General features: G+C 34.8%; 1 protein-coding gene across 14 annotated transcripts in view; it reads right to left on the reverse strand.

Moving 5' to 3' along the window:
* The window catches only part of MYCBP2 (MYC binding protein 2), a 269,649-nt gene that overhangs the window by 110,352 nt on the left and 137,665 nt on the right, over positions 1-21,632 (reverse strand). For all 14 annotated transcript variants that reach the window (XR_011569887.1, XM_070800632.1, XM_070800635.1 and 11 more), the window contains 10 exons: positions 20,500-20,634; positions 19,106-19,189; positions 17,816-17,912; positions 15,305-15,497; positions 14,532-14,806; positions 10,903-11,124; positions 7,546-7,737; positions 5,203-5,409; positions 4,209-4,340; positions 2,013-2,191 (listed from right to left, as the gene is read on the reverse strand). Coding sequence is in view for 13 of the 14 variants with exons in the window: in XM_070800632.1 (XP_070656733.1) it covers positions 2,013-2,191; positions 4,209-4,340; positions 5,203-5,409; positions 7,546-7,737; positions 10,903-11,124; positions 14,532-14,806; positions 15,305-15,497; positions 17,816-17,912; positions 19,106-19,189; positions 20,500-20,634 (1,716 nt within the window). In the remaining variant the exon portion in view is untranslated. The remainder of the gene's footprint in view (positions 1-2,012; positions 2,192-4,208; positions 4,341-5,202; positions 5,410-7,545; positions 7,738-10,902; positions 11,125-14,531; positions 14,807-15,304; positions 15,498-17,815; positions 17,913-19,105; positions 19,190-20,499; positions 20,635-21,632) is intronic.

The raw sequence follows: 21,632 nt of genomic DNA on the forward strand, positions 1-21,632 counted from the left end.
GCGATGAGGGGAAGATGAGCAAGGCCTCACCTAAAAACTTGACAGGATTTATATTTCGCTGAGGTCACTCTGGCTGCATGGTGTAAGATAGAGTGTAAGAGAGTTCAGTGAAAAGAGAGAGACTGGTTTAGAGGCTGCTGCTGCTGCTGCTGCTAAGTCGCTTCAGTCGTGTCCGACTCTGTGCTACCCCATAGACAGCAGCCCACCAGGCTCCCTCGTCTCTGGGATTCTCCAGGCAAGAACACTGGAGTGGGTTGCCATTTCCTTCTCCAGTTTAGAGGCTAGTTCCTCTCGAATTCAGTTATCCAGGTGCTTACTCAAGTCGGGGTGGAGACGGCTTAGGCTCGATGTTAATTATAGGAGTGCTAGAAAAGGTCAGATTTAGGCCAAGACTTACTGATGCAAAGTGTGAGGGTAAGACAGACATCAAGAATGCCCCCCAGGTGTCTACTATACCTGTGGATGGGGAGGAACACTGGATGGGGACCTGTGGATGGGGAGGAGTTTCACCAAGATGCCTGTTAGCCAGCCTTAGAGAGGATGTGTATGTGGTATGGTGGTTAAAGGTAGGTCACTTGTAGTCCAGTCTCCTGGCTACAAATCCCAGGACCGTAGCTTGCTGAAAGTGTGACTGCAGCAAGTCACTGAGTCACTCCAGGCCTCAGTTCCCTCATTTGTAAAGGAGGGATAGGAAATTGCACACCCCATGGAGTTCCTGCAAGGACTGGCTGAACTGACACAGGGCGAGAACTGTATGGCAGAAAGGGAGTGCTCAGGACACAGGACCTCTAATCACCATCTCCCTTACCATCACCCTGATGAAGTTCAGAAGGGCCTGGATATTCATTCCAGGGCTTAGAGGAGCTAGGAGCTAGAGACATACACTTGGTAGACGTCAGAACAACACGGCTTTCACAGTTAAGTGATTTTAATCTTTTAAAACTTAACTAATTAAAAATGAAAGCTAAGGATACTTAAATCTTTGTGGAAAATATCAAAATATAAACACTGCATTTTGTATAAGGTATAAACTCTGGATAGCAGATACTTTTAAGGGACTCTCCATCTTTTTTTATCTTTAGCGCATGATACGGTTTCTTGCCTATACTTAGAAAAATGTACTGTTTGTTGTAAGGCTATGTAACAGAAAAGGGATTTCATTACGGTGAAAGGACCAGAAAGCTTTTGTATCTCAGCAGCAACATGCCACTATAGAGCTATTTGTGCCTACTATTTCTATTCTATTTTACACAGAGAAAGAAAGAAGATCCTCAAGACAGATCCTCACTGCCAAGGCAGTGTCCCCAGATTGTTTGTGAAGGAAAAAGGAAGCAGTAAGCCTCTGAAACCTATGGGCAACTTCAGTGATTTGCTGTCAAGTCAGATTGAGGACAAATGAGGTAAATACTACTCACTACTACCTATGGTTCCAGCTAAATTGTTAAAAGAAAAATGTAGACTCAGTGAGAAATGTATATTTAAAAGTTTTTTTAAACTCAAAATTATTGTAATTCTGTTTTTCACAGTTTACATAAGGAATGGTTTTTGTTAAACATATTATTAGAAATACATTATTATATACTCTAGGGCTGCAAGGACTAGATTCACAGACACCAAAACATTCTGCAGAAAGGATAGCTGGATCAAGGTAACAACAGCACTTCGGCAGAGTGGATTTCCTCATTAACTTTTGGCATTTAAAATAAATAAATTCCATTAAAATTTGGCCACAAATGCAGACCACAAAACTATAAAAGGGACAACAAAAAGCATATATACCCTGTACATAAACATTTCAAAGATATTAAGAAAATAATGACAAAGAACATTTTAAAGTAAACACTGAGTTTATACATTAAAATGAGACCGTCTTATACAAATTAGCATGTGCAAGGAAGATACACTGTGCAATTTAATTATCACCGCCCATTGAGCTTCTTGTACCTTGGTAGTAAAATGCACACGTTCTGCTGCCGTCGAGTACTTAGCTCCCTGACTCTATACACACCTACCTGTAGTAGAGTATCTGGGGAATCTGTCCTCTGGTTTGGTTTGTGCCATTACTACTCAAGCTGCATGTACTGAATGTGAACGTCACACCGTCAGGGCACTGAACCGTGGTCATTCCTCCATCTCCATTGGCTGTGCGGCTTCCATAGTTCCTCAAGCGCACAGCGTATTTAACATTTTCCTTCACGATAAAGAGGTAAAGCATGTTTATACTTATTTACAATGTACAAGGATATATTAATATAAAATGAACCCTAGTAGTAAACTGGGCAAATACACTTGGCCCTGAGCATCACGGTGTGAGCTGCATGGGTCTATTACACTGAATATTCTTCAACAATAAATACTGCAGTACTACACCACCCGAGGCTGGCTGAATCAAAACACGTGCAACCAGCATTTTTGTTTTCTTCAAGTTGCTAAGCTGTGTCTGACTCTGCAACGCCATGGGCTGCAGCAGGCTCCTCTGTCCTTCCTATCTCTCGGAGTTTGTTCAGATTCGTGTCCATCGAGTCAGTGATGCCATCCAACCATCTTATCCTCTCCTGCGCCCTTCTCCTCCTGCCTTCAATCTTGCCCAGCATCAGGGTCTTTTCCAACGAGTCGGCTCTTTGCATCAGGTGGCCAAACTACTGGAGCTTCAGCTTCAACATCAGTCCTTCCAATGATAATATTCAGGGTTGATTTCCTTTAGGATTGACTGGTTTGATCTCCTTGCTGTCCAGGGGACTCTCAAGAGTCTTTTCCAGCACCACAGTTTGAAAGCATCAGTTCTTTGGCACTCAGCCTTCTTTATGGCCCAACTCTCACATCTGTCCATGATTACTGGAAAAACCATAGCTTTGGCAGAGCCAGCACAGATAGGTATAAAAAGGGCTGATTGTAACTTATACTTGGATTTTCCACTGTGAGAAGGGTCAACACCTCTAATTCCCACATTGTTCAAGGGCCAACTGTATAAAGAATGTCATATTTATACACAATTTGCTTAAATGAGTTTTCAGTAAGTCAAGCAGGGTAATAATTAACACTTACTGATTATTATTTAACAGAATGCTTTTGTGATTTACTTAAATTAATCCTTAAAATGGCCTGATAAGGTTAAGTACCATTATTACACAGATGAGGAATCTGTGGTAAGAGAAGTTAAATAATTTTCCCAAAGTCACACAACTAGTAAATAGTGATGGAAGTAGGATTTAAATACAGGCAGTGTAACTATAGTGTCTGCTTTTAATCACACTGTAAAGAATATTAGCCATAATAAAAGGTTTTGAATACATGAATTAAGATTTGCCTTTGATAAGTTTAACTTTTAAGCTTGTTTTAAATATAGGAAAAATACAAGAATGAGTTCATTATATTTTTATCTTAAGAGAGACATTCAGAGACAGAAAGAGGCAAACATGGGAAAAAATATCTGTAAGACAAAACAAGATTCACTTGTATAAAAAAATATGATATAGATACTGGTGCCTAACAATCCAAGACATAAACTTCATAATGATGTTTTTTTATTTTTTAGTATCATATATCTTTTTGATGAAGTAACTAATTAAGTTACCTCATCCAAAACTCAGCTGTGTAATGAAAATTATTATGGTTGGATTCAGAATTACTCTATTATTACTTTAATATGAAGCAAAATTTGTTTTCCTAATAGTTATTTACTGCTATAAAATTAAGTTATATATAATAATAATATTATTGTTAATAATAACAAATTGTTAACACTATTTGTTAAGACCACTTGTTCTTTAAATGAGTTCTCGCACAATAAGAGAAGAAAAAATAGGAACTAATATTTACTGAGTTTCAGTCTTGTGCTAGACACTGAGGCAAGTATTCTTCTCCATTTCTTAATGTAATCTGAACAATGTGACAATGGAGGTGTTATCCTTCCCAACCCATAGATCAGTCTCAGAGTGGGCAAATGATGACATGTCCAAAGTCTCAGAGCTAATATTGGGAAAAGCAGGTATCTGAAAGCTAGGTTTATTTGACTCCAAAACCTACAGCTACTTTCCACTGTATATCTAACTTTAAGAACCTTTTGCAAAAGTAGAATACAATACAGTACACATTAGGAATACAGTCAGTACTGTATTTAAAGGACCACAAAAACTTTCTACCATTGTTTTTACATAAATTCATAATAATACATTCCATTTACAAACTAAACACATTGTTAAAATTACCTTTAAAGGAACAACTTTGTCAAGTCTGATTTCAGCTATATCACTGGGTGAATCATCTGTTGTGTAAGTTCCTTTGACTAATTCTAGAGATGTCCATCTGTGAGAATGAGTTGAATCCCCTGCATGCTCACTCTAATTAAAACAAAACAAAGCCCGCACATATTCTTAATTTCATTAAATGAACAATTTTGACTTACAATCAATTACTGTTTTTAAGCAGTCTATTTTCTTGCATATAAAATTATTATCCGTTAGTATTCATCCATATATACTAAAGAAAACATTTTTGGTCCTCTATTCATTTGTATTTATTTCCTAAACTATCTACAAATTATATCATACATAGGCTTTTCTCATCTGTCTTAAAATGATTTCCCCTTCTTCATCAGAATGCTATATGTAATTATAGAGCTTAAGGAAATAATTAACTGAATTAATTGTTTAAGAGAAGCAAAATACAGATAGACTTATTTATTAGCAAATAATTTACATACTACTTGTCTCATTTTAATAAAACTTTATGAAACTTAGGTGCTTTAAAAAATCTATAGTGGATACAGCAAGACAAAGCTGATTCAACCAACAACACACTTTACTATTAATCATCCATTAGCACTCTTAACAAAACTGCTTAATCACCGATAGGGGTAATAATACCAGTCTGAATACTGTTCTTGTTTTCTGAAATATTATAACAGTAAAAAAAAAAAAAAGAAAGAAATTACTCAAGATTTATAATCTGAGGCCTAGTTACATAATTTCTCATTTTCATTTAAAATCTTCCCTGGAAGTGCAGAAAACATGAAGCAGGAGCGATCCAAATGGTACACAAACAATCAAGAAAAATTGCTCCCTTTTAATTTCTCTAACGTTGCCCATCTATGACTAATCTGTTAAACTGCACTATTGGGATTTGGACCACTGCGCTATTATAATGATGTATGTCCTGACACACAACCCACACACCAAAACGCATACTAAGAGTGGTACTTACATCATCAACCAACACCTCTAATTCATATTCATGAATTCCACCTCCTCCATAGACAGAAAAACCGACCACAACTATTCCAGGCTTGTCTACCGAAAAACAGATGGCATCTGGGGACCCATTCCCGGTGTTCCAACTTCTCCCCTGACTTGTCTTTGTGAATCGGTTAGCACTGGCTTTAACAGAGTGGAGAGAATTAAGGCCATCAACCTATAAATGACAAAAGTAAAAATATCAGTAGTCTATACCTAAGTGTTACTAACATGCATTTAACAAAACTATCCAAAAGTTTCTAAGGAGTTCAGTAAAATAACCTACCTTTAACAAGAGGTTTAAACCTCTCTAAAGGTATATTCCATTAAGAGATTAACCAAGAATAAAATCAGACTATATCACTCTAAATTCACAAATCAGTATTATCTGACAGTGTCTTTTTAGTCAAATTATACATTTCACTTTATTTATAATGTCAGAACTATAAACTTGTAAGTTATCACAGTTGTAACACGTGAACAAATTATCACTTACTTTGCAAAGAGATACCAATATTTTTCAGACCAATAGTTTTCAAACTATGCTGCATAGAACTCTAGGATAGATGAATATTCAGGAAAGAGGTGGACTGAGGTTCCTCTTTTCTGTCAGACCATCCTTCCTCTTATCTGTGAGTTTCAAGCTAAGACTCCATTGCAGAAAATGTTCTATGCCTTAAGTCTGAATGTCACTAATGTATATCAAAATAACTTGGTAGTCAATATGGGAAAATACACATACACACAAGTACTACATCATTAATTACAGACTTTGATTAGGGAGGATCAAAGCATTTATTTTTGGTTCAAAACTATCTTTTTAATTATAAAGCCTGCTTCTGCTCTAAGTTGGCTGCAGAAGTTTGGAAGAGCTACAAAAGGAAAAAATTTAAGTTTAAGATTCCAGCAAGCATTACAAACTCCTCTGAGAAAGAAAAAAGCATGGATATCTAAGTCAGGACCTTTAGAAACTCCCAAGGTTGTGAATTAGGCACTTGAAATTTGGGGCTTTCCTATTAAAACAGTAAGTTCATAGGAGATTGAATACTAGATAGTAAATTTCTGAGGAATCAATGTATTCTGGGGACCTACGCACTATAAACTTTCATCCAAGGTCTGTAATAGTATAGGAGGGAAGTTTATCACAGGCTGAATGAACAAATGAAAAGGAAAATTAAAATGTTCTGACAAGGGCTTCACCACCTCAACCAGGGTGAGATACTGAAATCTGCTCAGATGTGTGTAATCATTTAGAAATCCTGAAGACTTACCTCTCACTCTGAATCAGTAATGAGTGTAGACTGAATGGATCAAGTGAAAATAGACTCTTAAATAAATCTGAGAGTAAGAAAAAGTAAAGACTAGGAATTATAAAATTAAAATAGAGAAAAGACATTCCTTGGCAAGAAACCAGAGACTTGGGGTCACTGAGCACATAATGGTTATTAAAAATTCATTTGAATGATACAACATACTTCACATTATGACGTAAAACCAATGTCTACTGTCTTTTTCAGAGAAAAGATAGAAACGTTCACCAAATTCAGTCAAAACATTTAGATGAATTATAAAACAGTGAGTAGGGCAGTGAAATGCTGAAAAATACTTAAAAAAATGTAAAGGTACTTTAAAGATGTTGCAATGTAGTTTTCTCAAACATATTGGTATTTGAGCCTTTAAAAACTTTGTGATAATAATGGCTATACAACAGTGTGACTCCACTTAATACCACTGAACTGCACACATAAACATGACTAGAATGATAAATTTTTTGTTATATAATTTACAACAATTTAAAAAAAAACCTTTGTGATACAGGTTTGTTTAACCTGTATAATAATATACAAGATAATATAAAAATTATTATTATTCCCATTTTACGCATGTGTTTGTCTACGGTTAACCAAGGGAGCAGAGCTAAGGTCTGCACCTCTTCACGTTTTCCACACCGCATGTTCATCACTGGTGGTCCTACTTCCACTTCCCACTACCCAGCAACAAGAACTACTTCTGCTTTCACTAGGACCTGGTGCTGGGTTGTGCAATGAGGCAGTTCAGGGGAAAAGGTATACTTTGTATTAGTGCAGCATCCTGGGTTAACTGCTGAGAGGGAGGAAGCAAGTAAGAGCAGAGAGGAGGTGTAAGGAAGTGGGGGTGGAGAATTAAAAAAAAAAGGACAAGCCAGCTTGAAACTATTTTCTTGACGAAAATTAGTTTCTATTAAGCCAAAATATATGGAAAAAAAAAAAAAAAAAGAAACAATGTGGAGCGCCGAAACATGTCCTCATTATCCAGTATCAGAATAGAACCTCACCTCAGATCCCAGGGCAGACGCAGTCAGTTCACTGACAATGCTGGCCAGCAACCCACAGGTGTTGGAGACCAGGTGGGAGGAGAAGAGCTCATTTTCTCTCCTCAGGCTGTTTCTGACGGGGAGCACCACAATTACCAGCATTTTCTCCAGAACTTCACGGAAGCTTGTCATCCCAGAGATATTCTCTTCATTCTGTGACACATGAAAAGAAAAAGTTCTCAGATAATTGCTTTATTTTCCTTCACCTGAGTACTCAATTGCACAACATTGTTTTCTAGAAGACACCGTTAAAATCCAGACTTGAGTCTACATCTATGTATGCATCCAGCTGTATGTGGACTCACCATGTCTACTGTTTATGTATAAGTCCTTTTTCAAATTATTAGTCTCTAGATATCATAAAAGTACCACACATTTACAAAATGTTTGTGCTTTTATTAACCTTGAGTCATTTTCACTTACCCTCTTATTTGACTTTTCACTAACAATCATATATGACAGAAAAAAAACCTCTTCCTATTTAAAAAGCTATTTCTGCCAGACACGATTCCAAACTGAGATAATTATTTCTGATATGAAATAATTCCCAGTATGAAATAATATAATGACTACTGATTTAAAGGCAAAGCAATTGAGCAATAGTCTATATGATCTGTTTTCTAATAAAATTATTTCTGTACATGTATGGGACAAAAATATGGAACTGTACAATAAATTGTGCAGTTTTACAATTCTTACTATATTTGATTTCAGAAGTGAAGATAATAAATTTCCACCCCTACCAATGAAAAACTTCAAAATAAGAAATTAGTCCCATTAAAGACCAATGGGAAAATACTTTTTTCCAGGAAAAAGGAGAAAAGATGAAACACCCTCAACAATATGCACAATCTTTCTCTCATACTTTATTAATGTCCAATCTTGGGCTAAAAATAGTCACTTAGAGATATTCTTCAATCTTTAAGTTATTTCTACTATCTCTGAATAAAATTATCATAACATTTAGGTCAGTATCTTAAGTAATTAAGTTTTCGTGGCTTTCATTCTCCGAAATCTTTACTTTCTGGAACATCTCAGAAACTTAACTTTGGATAAAACTCAATTCCCAACAGTACTCCATAGTCAGTACTCCAGAAGGGCTTTCTTTGCGGGGTGGGGCATGGGGGATGCGTGGAGTGCATTTATCTAGTTACATCCACTTAGTTTCTAAGTAGTAATTAAAAGAGTAATATAAGAAACTTCCCATAAAATCTTAACATGGAGTCAAGAGTGTCAATGTATTTTAGTTAAAGGATATATATATATATACACACATATATATATATATATATATATATATGTATATATAAAAGCACATTACTAGCCACTAAAATTTTAGAAAAAGGGAACTCTTATTCACTAGTGGTGGGACATGCAAGCTGACATTAGCTTTCTAGAAGGCATTTTGGCAGTTGGTAGCAAAATCTTAACATATTTTCCTTGACTTAAAATTTTTCCACACTTTAAGATTTATTCTGGAAAAATCACTGTGTATATGCATAAAAATTTAGTCAATGATATTTTCAGCAGCACTGTTTAAAATATTGAAATACTGGGGAAAATCTAAGTATATTTATATAGAGGAAAAGTATTGATTGATTATATTATGCTATTTCCAAATGGTAGAATTCTATATTATCCATTAAAAAGCAAAATATACTAATCAGTATATATTGTCACAGATTAATAGATATATGAATATGCAATTAATTTCAATAATTACCAAATGTTAGTAGTTCTAAAAAGCTTGAAGTTTTACTACACTTTTAAGGAAAACACTGCAACACTAAAGGGAATCCCAAAAGACAAACAAAGCTTATCCATAACTTTATCACACAAACATTATCTTTACTTCTAGTATTCTCTTCCAAAATATGTATGTTTTTGCATACATATTCTACATAGTTTGTCACCACAGTGTGTCTAGATACCTTGATTTTTTACTTTATTTTAAAAACTTAACAAACATCTGCCTTAATATTAAATGTAAATAGTTATTTTTAATGACTGATAGAACCATATTTTATCAAGTTGACATATCCAAATTCAATTATTTCACTTAATGATGGACATTTAAAGCTCTAAGTTATTCACTTTTCCTTTTAGTAAGATGTATATATATATATATAGCTTTAGTCTTCCAATTACTTCCTCAGGTAATTTCCTTTGCAAATATTCATCACACATACTACCGAATTAACAATGTATTTTTAAAAAATACCTTCCAGTTTATGGGTCCTCAATTCAAGAGCTGTATTTATCTTCTTAATTCTCGTCTCAACTAGTACCTAATAAACGCCTAGTAAATAGTAGGTATATGATAAATACTTGCTAAAAGGTTGAAAGAAAGGATTACTTACTTACTAAAAAGATTACTTACACTACATAATGCTATAAACCATCTATAAGTTTAGTGGTTTCCTCACAGTCTTACCAGCACAGGATTTTATAAAAGAAAAAAAGTATTTTTCCTGATATTTTACAAATATATTGATACCATCACAGAACTTTTATCCACATTTAATTACTAGTTAAGACTGAAAAATTTCCCAGGTTGGCTTACTCTCTAAAAGTCCTTCACATTTATCTCTATCACTTCTATGGGATCCTGCCAAAGTATGATATTAACTGCAAATCTGCTTCCCATTCCACTATTGTCCTATTTTGTTTCTCTATGTCACTGGAATTTTTCTCATAATTTTTCTGTTGCTTCAGTCACTAGAAAACTACTACTGTATAATAATTGGTATGACTATTCTATTTTATACCCTTTTTTCCCTTTAAAGATTACTTCTCATCAACTTGGTAGTAATTATACATGGTTTCCATGCATACTTAATTTTTCTCCACGATGCTTTCTAATAAACCAGAAGCTATGACTAAAAATGTTTCCTATGACAACTGTTTTATAATACTTATTTTAACATACCAAATTGTTGTAGAAAAAATGTTTTAAAACTTATCTATTTCCCTAAAATTCTATCTTGGCAATCTAAAATATTATTTTCAAATGTAAAAGTTTGCTTATAGTATTTGCAATTTTTAAATGGTTTGGCAAAAAAACAAATACACAAGAATTTATCTCATAAGTCTATCAAATTTTGTATAGTTTAGGGATCATTCAAAATTAAAAATTAAAAGAAAAAAGACTGCTCATTTACAGATAAACATGAGAAAAATTTTTCCTTAACTCTTCTTGCAAAACTCATTATTTGGTAAATATACTTACCTATGCAGAAGAATAAGCACCAAGCTAAGTATGTCTCTATTTATAGTTTTATTACTTCAGTATGGATGATATTTCAGAAGAAGACCTACCTGGCTGAGTTTTTCCATATGTGCTACCAAAAGCGGAAATCGGTGAACCATTGTGGAGTCATTCTCTGTGCTAACTTGTTTAACAATTGACCGTAGCAATACTTCACCATCATATGCAATAGGGAAGATAGAAGTCAGCTTAACAGACGTGTGACACAGAGCTGACATCACAGCTGCAAGGAGTCGGCTACTTGATGTCTTGAAGTTTGCCTCTTGGATATCCTTTTAAAAACAAAAAGGCAAAAAAAAAAAAAAAAAAAGGCAAACAACCTTAAATCATACCAACATTTTCTACCACTCGGTCACTCTGTCTGGTTATAGGATAATACACTATTATTATCAATACTTTTAAGCACAATTGCTTAAATTACTACCCAATGAAGCTGGAAAATAACTAAATACAGTCAAGAAAAATCAGCTTTCTGTACTATTTATATATTTGTAGACCATCAGAATCACAGTCCTCTCTAGTACGATTTCTCAAAAATGATTTCATAAAGGTCCCAATTAGTATACAGTGAAAGTTATTTCCAGTAACAAGCACTGAAACCATTTCCCTCAAATAATAAATGACTTGACTTGTCAGTCGGTGCTACTATAAGAAGATATCTACCTCATGTTAATGTAGCTTAATGTTGTTATGCCTCTGCAGCAGCATTTCACTAAGATCACAAAATTATGTCATCTTATTACACAGTTTATTCAGAAAATTTATCACACTTGGCAAGATTTTATAAAAAAGTACTAAAAACTTATCAACACAGGATATGCAGGATATACAGAGGATCATACAGTTTTGTCTCTCCATTCAGTTAATATGCTTGTAATAGCAACTCAAGTATCAATTATGATAATTTTTAAATGTAAAACTAACCTTGCATTTCTAAAATAAACTCCAGTTTCTATAATACACATTTTATTCACAATTCACAAAAGTTGTGTACACTGTACTTAGTTCATAAAGTATTTGTGTTACAAAGTCTAGCTGAAAGCAAAGCAACTTTCTATATGTTAAGACGTTTGTTAAAGTTAGCCTGTTCAGTAGCAAAGGAAGAAACAACCACGTCAGAATGGGCAGGCTGAGAGAGTGAAAGAGTAAGTTGTGCACTGATCCAGGCAATAACCCTACCCCAGGAAAGCAAGTGGTAAAATACATTACCCTGCTCCATGGCAGGGATGAATGTGGAGGACGTTAGGCTAAGTGAAATAAGCCAGTCACAGAAAGATAAATACTACATGATTCTACTTTTTTGAGGAATTTAAAACTATCAAACTCACAAAAGCAGCGAACAGAATGTTGGCTGTCCGGCTGAAGGGAGACGAAATGGAGAACTGATGTTCAACAGGTATAAAGGTTCAATTATGAATGATGAATAAGTACTAGGGATCTGCTGTACAATATTATATCTGTAGTAAATAATACTGCCTTGTACACTCAAAATGTGTCAGGAGGATACATTTCATGTTGGGTGTTCTCACAATGAAATAAAACTTTTTCAAGTCCAGTGAATATAAATTCAATATGAAAATAGTTTAAAAAATAATAAAATGAAAACAAAGTTGCCTACCCAAATGTCATTACCAGAATAACCTTTCTAACTCCACTAGGATGCCTTGCTTCCGACAGTGAGTTTTTTGGTGGTGCTGGGGGAGGGGGCGTTGGTAATGCTAGAACTTCCAGTATAAAGTTAAGCAGAAGTGTGTAGAACACACGCCTTGTGCCTTGTCCCCAAACTTGGGGGAGCAACCAGTATTTCCCCATTAAGTAAGATATTAGATGCAGATTTTTTATAAGTATCTTTTAGTAGATTGGTATTTGTTGAGTTTTCATCAGTGAGTAAGGGATAACTGTCAAAATACTTTTCGTGTATCGACTGAGAGGATCATACGGTTCAGTCTCTCCATTCAGTTAATATGCTTGTAATAGCAACTCAAATACCAATTACACTAATTTTTAAAGGCAAAACTAACCTTGCGTTTCTAACATAAACTCCAGTTGGTATAATACACATTTTATATTACTGGATTTGATTTGATACTATTGTTAATATCCATCTTTCTAAGTATATTTGTCTATAATATTTTTTCTTTCCCAATCCTTGTCAGCTTTTAGTATCAGGATGGGTGTAACTTGAAAAACTAGTTTGGAAGTGTTGCCTCCTATATTTTCTGAAAGAGTCTGTAAAGTCATTTCTTTCCTTTATGTTTAGTAGACTTCATCAATGATAATATCTGGGTCTAGGGTTTTCTTTGTGGTAAAATTTTAAATAATTCACATTTTTTAATGGACATAAAAACATTCAGATTATTTTATTTCTTGTTGTGCCAGTTCTTGTTAAGTTGTAATTTTCAAGAAATTTGTACACTTTATCTAAAGTGATAATTTATTGGTATAAAACTGTTTATAATATTCCCTTATATTTTAATGTCTTTGGATCTATAGGTATATTACCAATTTCATTCCTGATAATGGTATTTTTGTTTTTTTTCTTTCTCTCTCATCTCTCAGACTTCCTAGGAGTTTAAAAATTTTATTTTCAAAGAACCAACTTTTGACTTTCTAATCTCTATTTTCTATTTCATTGATTTTCATGTTTAACTTTTTTATTTCCTTCCTTTATTACTTTATTCTTAAACTGGGTTTGATTTGATCTTTCCAGCTTCTTAAGGTAGAAATTTAGATCACTGATGTTAAACTTTTCTTTTTGGCTAGTAAAAATAATAAAAAGTATAAATTTTTGTCCAAGCAACACATTGGCTACTTCTCACAAACTGTGCTATATTTTTATCTTCAGTGTGAAAATGTCTAATTTCCTTTGGAATTCTTTGATTTGCTGGTTACTCAGAAGTGTTGCCTGCTTTCCAAATATTTGGTGTTTTCCTTGATATACTTTACATTTAATTTTGAATTTAATTCTACTGTGGTTTGAAAACACCTTAAGATCTTAATCCTGTAAAATATACTAAGACTTATTTTGTGGCCTAGCATACAATCTACCTCTGTGAACATAACGTGTATACTTAAAAGAATATGTACATTGAACCTGCACATTCTGTTCTGTAAATATCAGTTCTTCTGTATCCAAAATGATTTTGTTGTCCAGTTGTTCTATTAATTACTGAAAGAGTTCTGTGTTCTACTAATTATGCATAGTCACCAGCTATCAGTGTCATTTGTTTACTTCTCCCTTTAGTTCTGCCAGTATTCTGCTCAGGTGTTGAGACTAATTTGGGGCATACACTTTTATTAGAGCTGCAGTTCCCTCACGAGTGAATGAATGACATTAGCATGCAAAGTCATTCACAGTGCCTCTCCTGACTGTTCCGGAGATACCGGAGTGGCAGGAGCTATCATAAGCTGCCCTTGCTCTCACACACATGCTCACTCATAGATTCAAAAAGCCAACCCAGCATCTGTACAACATGCTTGCCAATTCTGTAACTGAGAAAGAATAAAGCAAACAGAAAATTTTGTTTAACTTTGATTATTTAAGTCACACATACCAAACTGATTTCCTAATTTACCTTTTATACAAGGGAAAGGCTAAGGCAACTGAAATGTATTTTCTTTGAAAAGTATTAAGTAATATATCATATTTTCAGCTAACATTTTACAAACTTAAAATTACCTGATCCAAACAATTCAGTAGGTCACAAAGGCAAGCCCACTGTAAGGCAGGAGTTGGATAGAAAGAATGGAAACAGGCAGTGAAGGTATTATGACACTCCTGAAGGACAGCTTCTAGGAGACTCAAGGGTTGACTGAGATATCCTTGGGGGTCATTATCCAGTTTCACCATGCAGTGGTCAACTCCTTCGGACAAAATTTTTCTTAACAAAGTTCTGGTTTTTCCAATACATTCTGCTAATTTGCTAGTTTCTTCTACAACAGCTTTTCCTGTAGCTTTAAGAGGAGAAAGCAGATAAATAATTAATTAGGATAATAAATATGTATGAAAATACTCAATAAATTTCAAGTAACTTCCTATATGGCTATTCATAACCTAGAAATGAAACAAGAGAGATCATGTGTTGGTCCAATAGTATTTCTTTTAAAAATCTAAATTAGGGGGGGAAAAAAACTTCTAGTGGTTTCAGCATTTAAGTCCAAATCAGTCATTCAAAATATTCCAATTTGACAGAATCTGTTTAAAATAACACTTTATTAGAGTAGTTAACTTTAGCCTAATGTGACTTTTTGTTATCAGAATGACATATAATTTATTAAATTCTTTATAAGTAAATATGAGCATCACAACAAGCCAACCTTTTCTACTCAACTCAGGAGCAGGTTAAATAAAGGCAGCTGGGGATCTTAAACTCATGGTAACCCCTTTGCAAACCTCCTCAATGTCTCAAAACATTGTGTCCCCTTAGGTCATAAAAAAAAAATGCATCATACCTGACACTGGGTAAATTTCACAGGTATAGACACGCAATAACCTCAGACAACAGGTTCCCACAAAGCGCAGTCTCTCTAAATCTAGAAGTGTAGCTGTAAACTGGAATCCTTTTAATCCTCTAAGTTCTTCAACTCCTAAAACTAAGGTGGTCCAGCTCCAGTGAAGAATACTCAACAATGACTCAAAACATTCCTAATCCAGAATATGAAAAACAGATACCAATTAGTTTAAATCGTACCATAGGTTGACTCAAATGGAAAGATGACATTCAACTTGAAAAGTTAATCTTGAAGTTTCTACTGAGTTTCAGTAACCCAAATAATAGACATTCTATTAGTTCATTCATTAAATGATCATTAGGAACATCTTTGAAGCTTGACAAAAATAAAAAATAATTTACTCTATGTCTACATATTAAATTTTACAATACAAACTATAGCCAAATCTTGATAAACAAGTTAAAAGGAGATTAAAATTGACTATGAAAGACAAAAAACACTTATTTGGATCTTCAAAAATTCTAGAATATGGGTTTAGGGTGGTGAGCACAGTTTGCCGCGCCAGCTGGCCTGCAGGTTTTATAATGCTTACATGACGACAGATACGACACGAATCGCAAAGTAAATCTCATCTCTACCAAATCTCAGTTCTCTGGTGTGACAGTACCAAGAATAAAGGTTTGTAGTTTAAGTTTTTAAAGAAATGAGTGAATAAATTTATTCTACAAAGATTACAATTACCTAATGACCACAAAACCACTTAGATGTTAATATGAAAGAATTTCCAGGCACAAAAAAAAAGAGATCACTGAAAAAGACATAACAAAGGCAAAGATACTTATTGGATCAAAAGATACCAAACAGATCTTAATACTGAAAGGATGTCAAGAAACCAAGGAGCCAAAGCTCTTAAGAGTCCCTTATTCAAAGCATACCTTCTGTTGGAAGGTGTATTTGACTTGATATATCCAAATTTAAATGAGCCCACTTCCACTAGAAATATTCATAGAAGTACATAAATATCAAAGACACGTATGTATAGACATGAATATAAAACCAACCCTCTGTATTCAAAGGTTTTGCACCTGTAGATTCAACAAACCAAGGATCAAAACTATTCAGGAAAGAAAATTTCCAGAAATTACCAAAAAGCAAACCTTGAATGTGTGGCATGCCAGGGATTATTTATATAACAGTTACATTGCATTAGGTATTATAAGTAAGCTAGAGCTGACTTAAAGTTCACAGGAGGATTTGTGTAGGTTACACACAAATGCTATGCCATTTTATATAAGGAACTTGAATTCCTATCTAGGAATTTTGGTATATGTGAGGGGTCCTGGAACCAATCCCTACTTCAAGTACCAAGAGACAACTATATAAAAGTAAAAATTGAGATACAATCCTCGGATAGAACAGAATTGGTAAATTAGAGTACATCAATATGCTGGGAATTCCTTGGTCTTCCAGTGGTTAGGACTCTGACTTCTCACTGCCGAAGGCCCAGGTTCTATCCCTATTTGGGAACTAAGATCCCCCTAGCTGTGTGGCACAATCAAAAAAAAAAAAAAAAAAGAAAGAGTACACCATTCTATTGAATACTATGCATACATTAAAAAATTCAGACAGAGCTAGTGTATCAACATAGAATATAATATGTTAGTTGCTCAGTCATATTCGATTCTGTGTGACCCCATAAACTGTAGCTGGCTAGGTTCCTCTATCCTTGGAATTCTCCAGGCAAGAACACTGGAGTGGGTAGCCATTCCTTTCTCCAGGGGATCTTCCTGACCCTGGGATCAAACCTTGGTCTCCTGCACAGCAGGTGGATTCTTTACCATCTGAGCCACTAGGGAAGCTCATCTGTAGTATATTTGATGAAACTTTTCATCACCAATCTCACTCCTATGCATATATCCAGAGAAAACCATTAATTTGAAAAGATACACGAATCCCAATGTTCATAGCAGCACTATTTACAACAACCAAGACATGGAAGCAGCCTAAATGTCCGTTGACAGATGAAGGAATAAAGATATAGTGTGTATATAAGATACACACACACACACGGAGAACACCTCTATTTTCACGTTATTTTAAGTGCATATTCTTTGGCCTGCTGCTGCTGCTGCTAAGTCACTTCAGTCATGTCCGACTCTGTGCGACCCCAGAGACAGCAGCCCACCAGGCTCCCCCGTCCCTGGGATTCTCCAGGCAAGAACACTGGAGTGGGTTGCCATTTCCTTCTCCAGGGCATGAAAGTGAAAAGTGAAAGTGAAGTTGCTCAGTCGTGTCTGACTCTTAGTGACCCCGTGGACTGCAGCCTACCAGGCTCCTCCGTCCATGGGATTTTCCAGGCAAGAGTACTGGAGTGGGGATTCTTTGGCCTAGGATGTCAAAACTAGTACAAACAAATCTCAGTTACAAAACTATGCTGAGATAAACTGTGCTAACCATCAAAGTGAAACTGAACACCAGAGAGAAAAGCTGAAGTTTTTAAAAATGCCTTACCACTGACACAGTTCTTGCAAAAGATCTCTTTAAAATATGTACAGGTTCACTGGTTTGCTGTTTGCCCTTTGAAGCACTGCCGTCACTAGTTGGAAGTCTGAAAGTAGCAGACGCACATAAACTTACGTTGGAAAGTTCAATGACATTTTCTTCTCAAATATACATTTTTGCAATAGCAAAGTAAATTAAACATTTAAGTATTTTGTTAGGCAAAAATCCCAATATGGGGCTTTTTATAAACATTTTCCATGCTAAGCAAAATTTTTAGCACATAAGCAAAGCAGTTCATCTTCTAAATGTCACCTCTGTAAGGCTGGGTAGTAGAAACTCTCTTCTCCTACTAGACAGCAAACATACCTTATGTTTTCTAGTAATGTTACTACTAAATGCTAGTAACTGTACCTAGGCGTAGACTAAGCAACTAGTAATGTTCAAAATGCTACCCATGGCAAATACTGACTGTAACAGATTGTGAAATAGCAAATAAAAATCTCCTCTTGGAAAAAGTGAGGTTATACCATCTAGGTTCTTAAAGAGATTACTAGAAAAGATATGGAAGAGAGAATCACTGTTAAAGCTATCTCCTTTGATATTTACTACTTAAAATAAGAATGTCATTGTTTAATAATGGTTTATATCTATTTAAATTCTTTCATCTAAAAATTATTACAGTAATCTCCTAGAAATAGATGGATACACACATAGGCCATGCTCCCATATATGTCTCAATTCCCATAAAGTAATTAAAATTCTTAAATAATATTAAAATATAATAGTACATCATATGAGCAAGTTACTGTTTGATATTTTAATTAAAAGCAAAAACTTTTCAGCAAGTTTTTCAAAAACTTTTCAGTAAGGGATTTTCCAATTCATTCTATCACAAGCTGAACAAGAAACATAAAACTGTAGAATAAATCCAACTAGGCCTACATAGAAAAGGCACTAATGCTCAGATTTCATTTCTCTAAGATAAATTTCATCAGTTTAAAACACTCTGAAATTGGTGAGAAAATCAATAGATTAAAAAAATAAGTCATTAAAATATTATAGGCATAATATAGATAATGTGAATCACTAGTGACATTTTACTAAAATTAGCCTTCAGGTAAAAAAATGTTTAAAGATATACAAAACTTAGATGTTTTTGTTCTGTTTCTAATGGTATATTACAAAGTGCTGAATGCTTCAAGTAATTTCTCCCTTATTATTTCACATATTTTACAGTAATACTAGTGCATTATATTAAAAGAATAAATCATGTTAATTAACTATAAATATGCTAAATACCTGTATAATAATTGAGGTATCTGACCAGCATTAACATCTGTGCCATTATTTGATTTCTTTGAACTTTTAAACTGGAAAACAACCCTATGAAGAGAAAAAAATAACAACGTAACCAAAAACAACATGATTTAAGATTCATGAAAGAAACTGAAAAACGTTAACAATCATGTTAACTTTATGTAACTGAAGAGAAATTCATTCTTCAGGGGAAGACACTGTTGTGATTTCAGTTCTAGCTCCAAATAGCTTAATGGGCTAAATGAAAGAACTGAACCTGTCTGGGAGCTACTGCCCGATTCTGCCTGTTAAAGCTCAACATCAACCAGAACGGAACGTTTTTACCAAAATACCAATACTTCAACAGTTTAAAATCTATTGAACTAGATGTGATATAAACTTTAGCTTAAAATGTTATGATATTTCAAGGTTGAATCAACTGTATATGGAATAATATAGTACAGGATCAAAAAGGAGTGTCTTTAGTTTTACCATACAATCTGAAAAGGATACATTACGACAACAGACTTAATTTCTCTACAACATTCTACTTTGTACATTCAGGAACACAGAATTCACCTCATAAGTTAGTCTGCTCTTTTTTTGGTCAGTTCTGTTATGAGTTGAATGAAACTATATGAAATATATCCGGTTCAAACAGCTTATGCTCAAGAATGATAAAAATTGAACTTCTCTTATAAATGATAGCTCCTTCACATGAATCAGAGTATAGAGCAGGCTAGATTTGGAGTCAAGAGACCCCAGGTTGAGATCTAGCTCTGCCACAAAGCAGCTGAATGATTTGATGCAAAATTGTTTCACCTTTTGTCTCTTTATTCCCAACTGTAAAAACAGGGCTAATAATCCCTTCACAAAGTTGTTGAGAGCATCAAATGAGATATTATGTATAAAAGCATTTTATAAACTGGGAAGAGCTCTATATTTGAAATTTAAACAGTAAGTTTCCCCTTAAACTTTATTGAAACTATATCATCTCATATCATGAAAGCTTTGCAATTTGTAAAGTATTTTCATAAGCATGATCAAATTTTATAGCAAGTATATATTTCTTTGTTCTAGTTTCCAGACACCTAACTATTCTTGTCATTTTCCTCTGTGTAACTTCTAATTTTGGTATAATAAGGTTTTAAACATTGTAACATCCAGAAACACATAACAAATGCCAAGTGACAAGAGCAAAGAATATCAGAATATCTTCTCATTTTGTCTTACTTTATTTAGCATGAGATTACACGAATTTAATTTTTAGCAGGTCATATTATGTTCTAGACCTACAATGATTTTCTTATCCTACTAAAAGACCTCTGAGCTTTCAAATCAGCATTCAACTAACAAAAATGAGAGCTGCTTAAGTAATGCTGGAACATTCTGCTTACCCATCATCCGTGGTAATAGAGGCCTGTCCGTGAGATCCACAGTCACTGCTAGGTCCTGACACTCGCGCCCAGGCTACATACCACCAGCCTGCCTGCAGGAGGACTGGTTCATCAAACATCATTGCATATTTTTCCCTAAGGAAAATCAGAGTGTCAAAGAAAAGGCCTCTGCACTTCTTTGGTACATACGTTTACTTTTTAAAATCCTTTTTATAAGCAAAACATAAAATACGTTGTATTATAAGATTCTTGTCAAATGACATTAAAACCCCTCTGTTTAAAAAAGTCTGGGCAGTGGAACAAGTTTGAGTCAGTTGGAGTTAGGTGGATGAAGTTAGAGACTGCTATATAGAGTGAAGTCAGAAAGAGAAAAAACAAATATAATATGGGATCAAGAAAAACAGTACTGATGAACCTATTTGCAGGGAAGGAATGGAGATGCAGATGTAGAGAACAAACTTGTGGAAACAGTGGGGGAAGGAGAGGGTAGGATGAATTGAGAAAGTAGCACGCGTGCGCGCACACACACACACACACACACACACGTGTGCGCACAGTATCATGTGCAAAATAGATAGCTACTGGGAAGCTGCTATATAACACAGGGAGCCCAGCCTGGGGCTCTGTGACAACTCAGAAGGGAGCAGTGGCAGGGAAGAGGGAGACTCAAGAGGGAGGGGAGATATATACATATAATTATGGCTAATTCACATTGTTGTATGATAGAAACTAACAACATTATAAAGCGATTATCCTCCAACTGAAATACACAAATAACAGTTACTTGTGTTATGGTCAAGACATTTTTGTCCCCTTCATTGTGAATTCTAAAACTTGCTTAAAAAATAGAAAACTTTCATACTAAAATAAGACGACTTTTACATTTCAGTCGCTCAGTCGTGTCCAACTCTGCGACCCCATGGACTGTTGCACACCAGGCCTCCTTGTCCATCACCAACTTCTGGAGATTGCTCAAACTCATCTCCATCAAGTCAGTGATGCCATCCAACCATCTCATCCTCTGTTGTCCTCTTCTCCTCCTGCCTTCAATTTTTCCCAGCATCAGGGTCTTTTCAAATGAGTCACTTCTTCGCATCAGGTGGCCTAAATATTGGAGTTTTCAACTTTAGCAT

This window comes from Bos indicus, chromosome 12, assembly GCF_029378745.1.
Source record: "Bos indicus isolate NIAB-ARS_2022 breed Sahiwal x Tharparkar chromosome 12, NIAB-ARS_B.indTharparkar_mat_pri_1.0, whole genome shotgun sequence".
NCBI lineage: Eukaryota > Metazoa > Chordata > Mammalia > Artiodactyla > Bovidae > Bos > Bos indicus.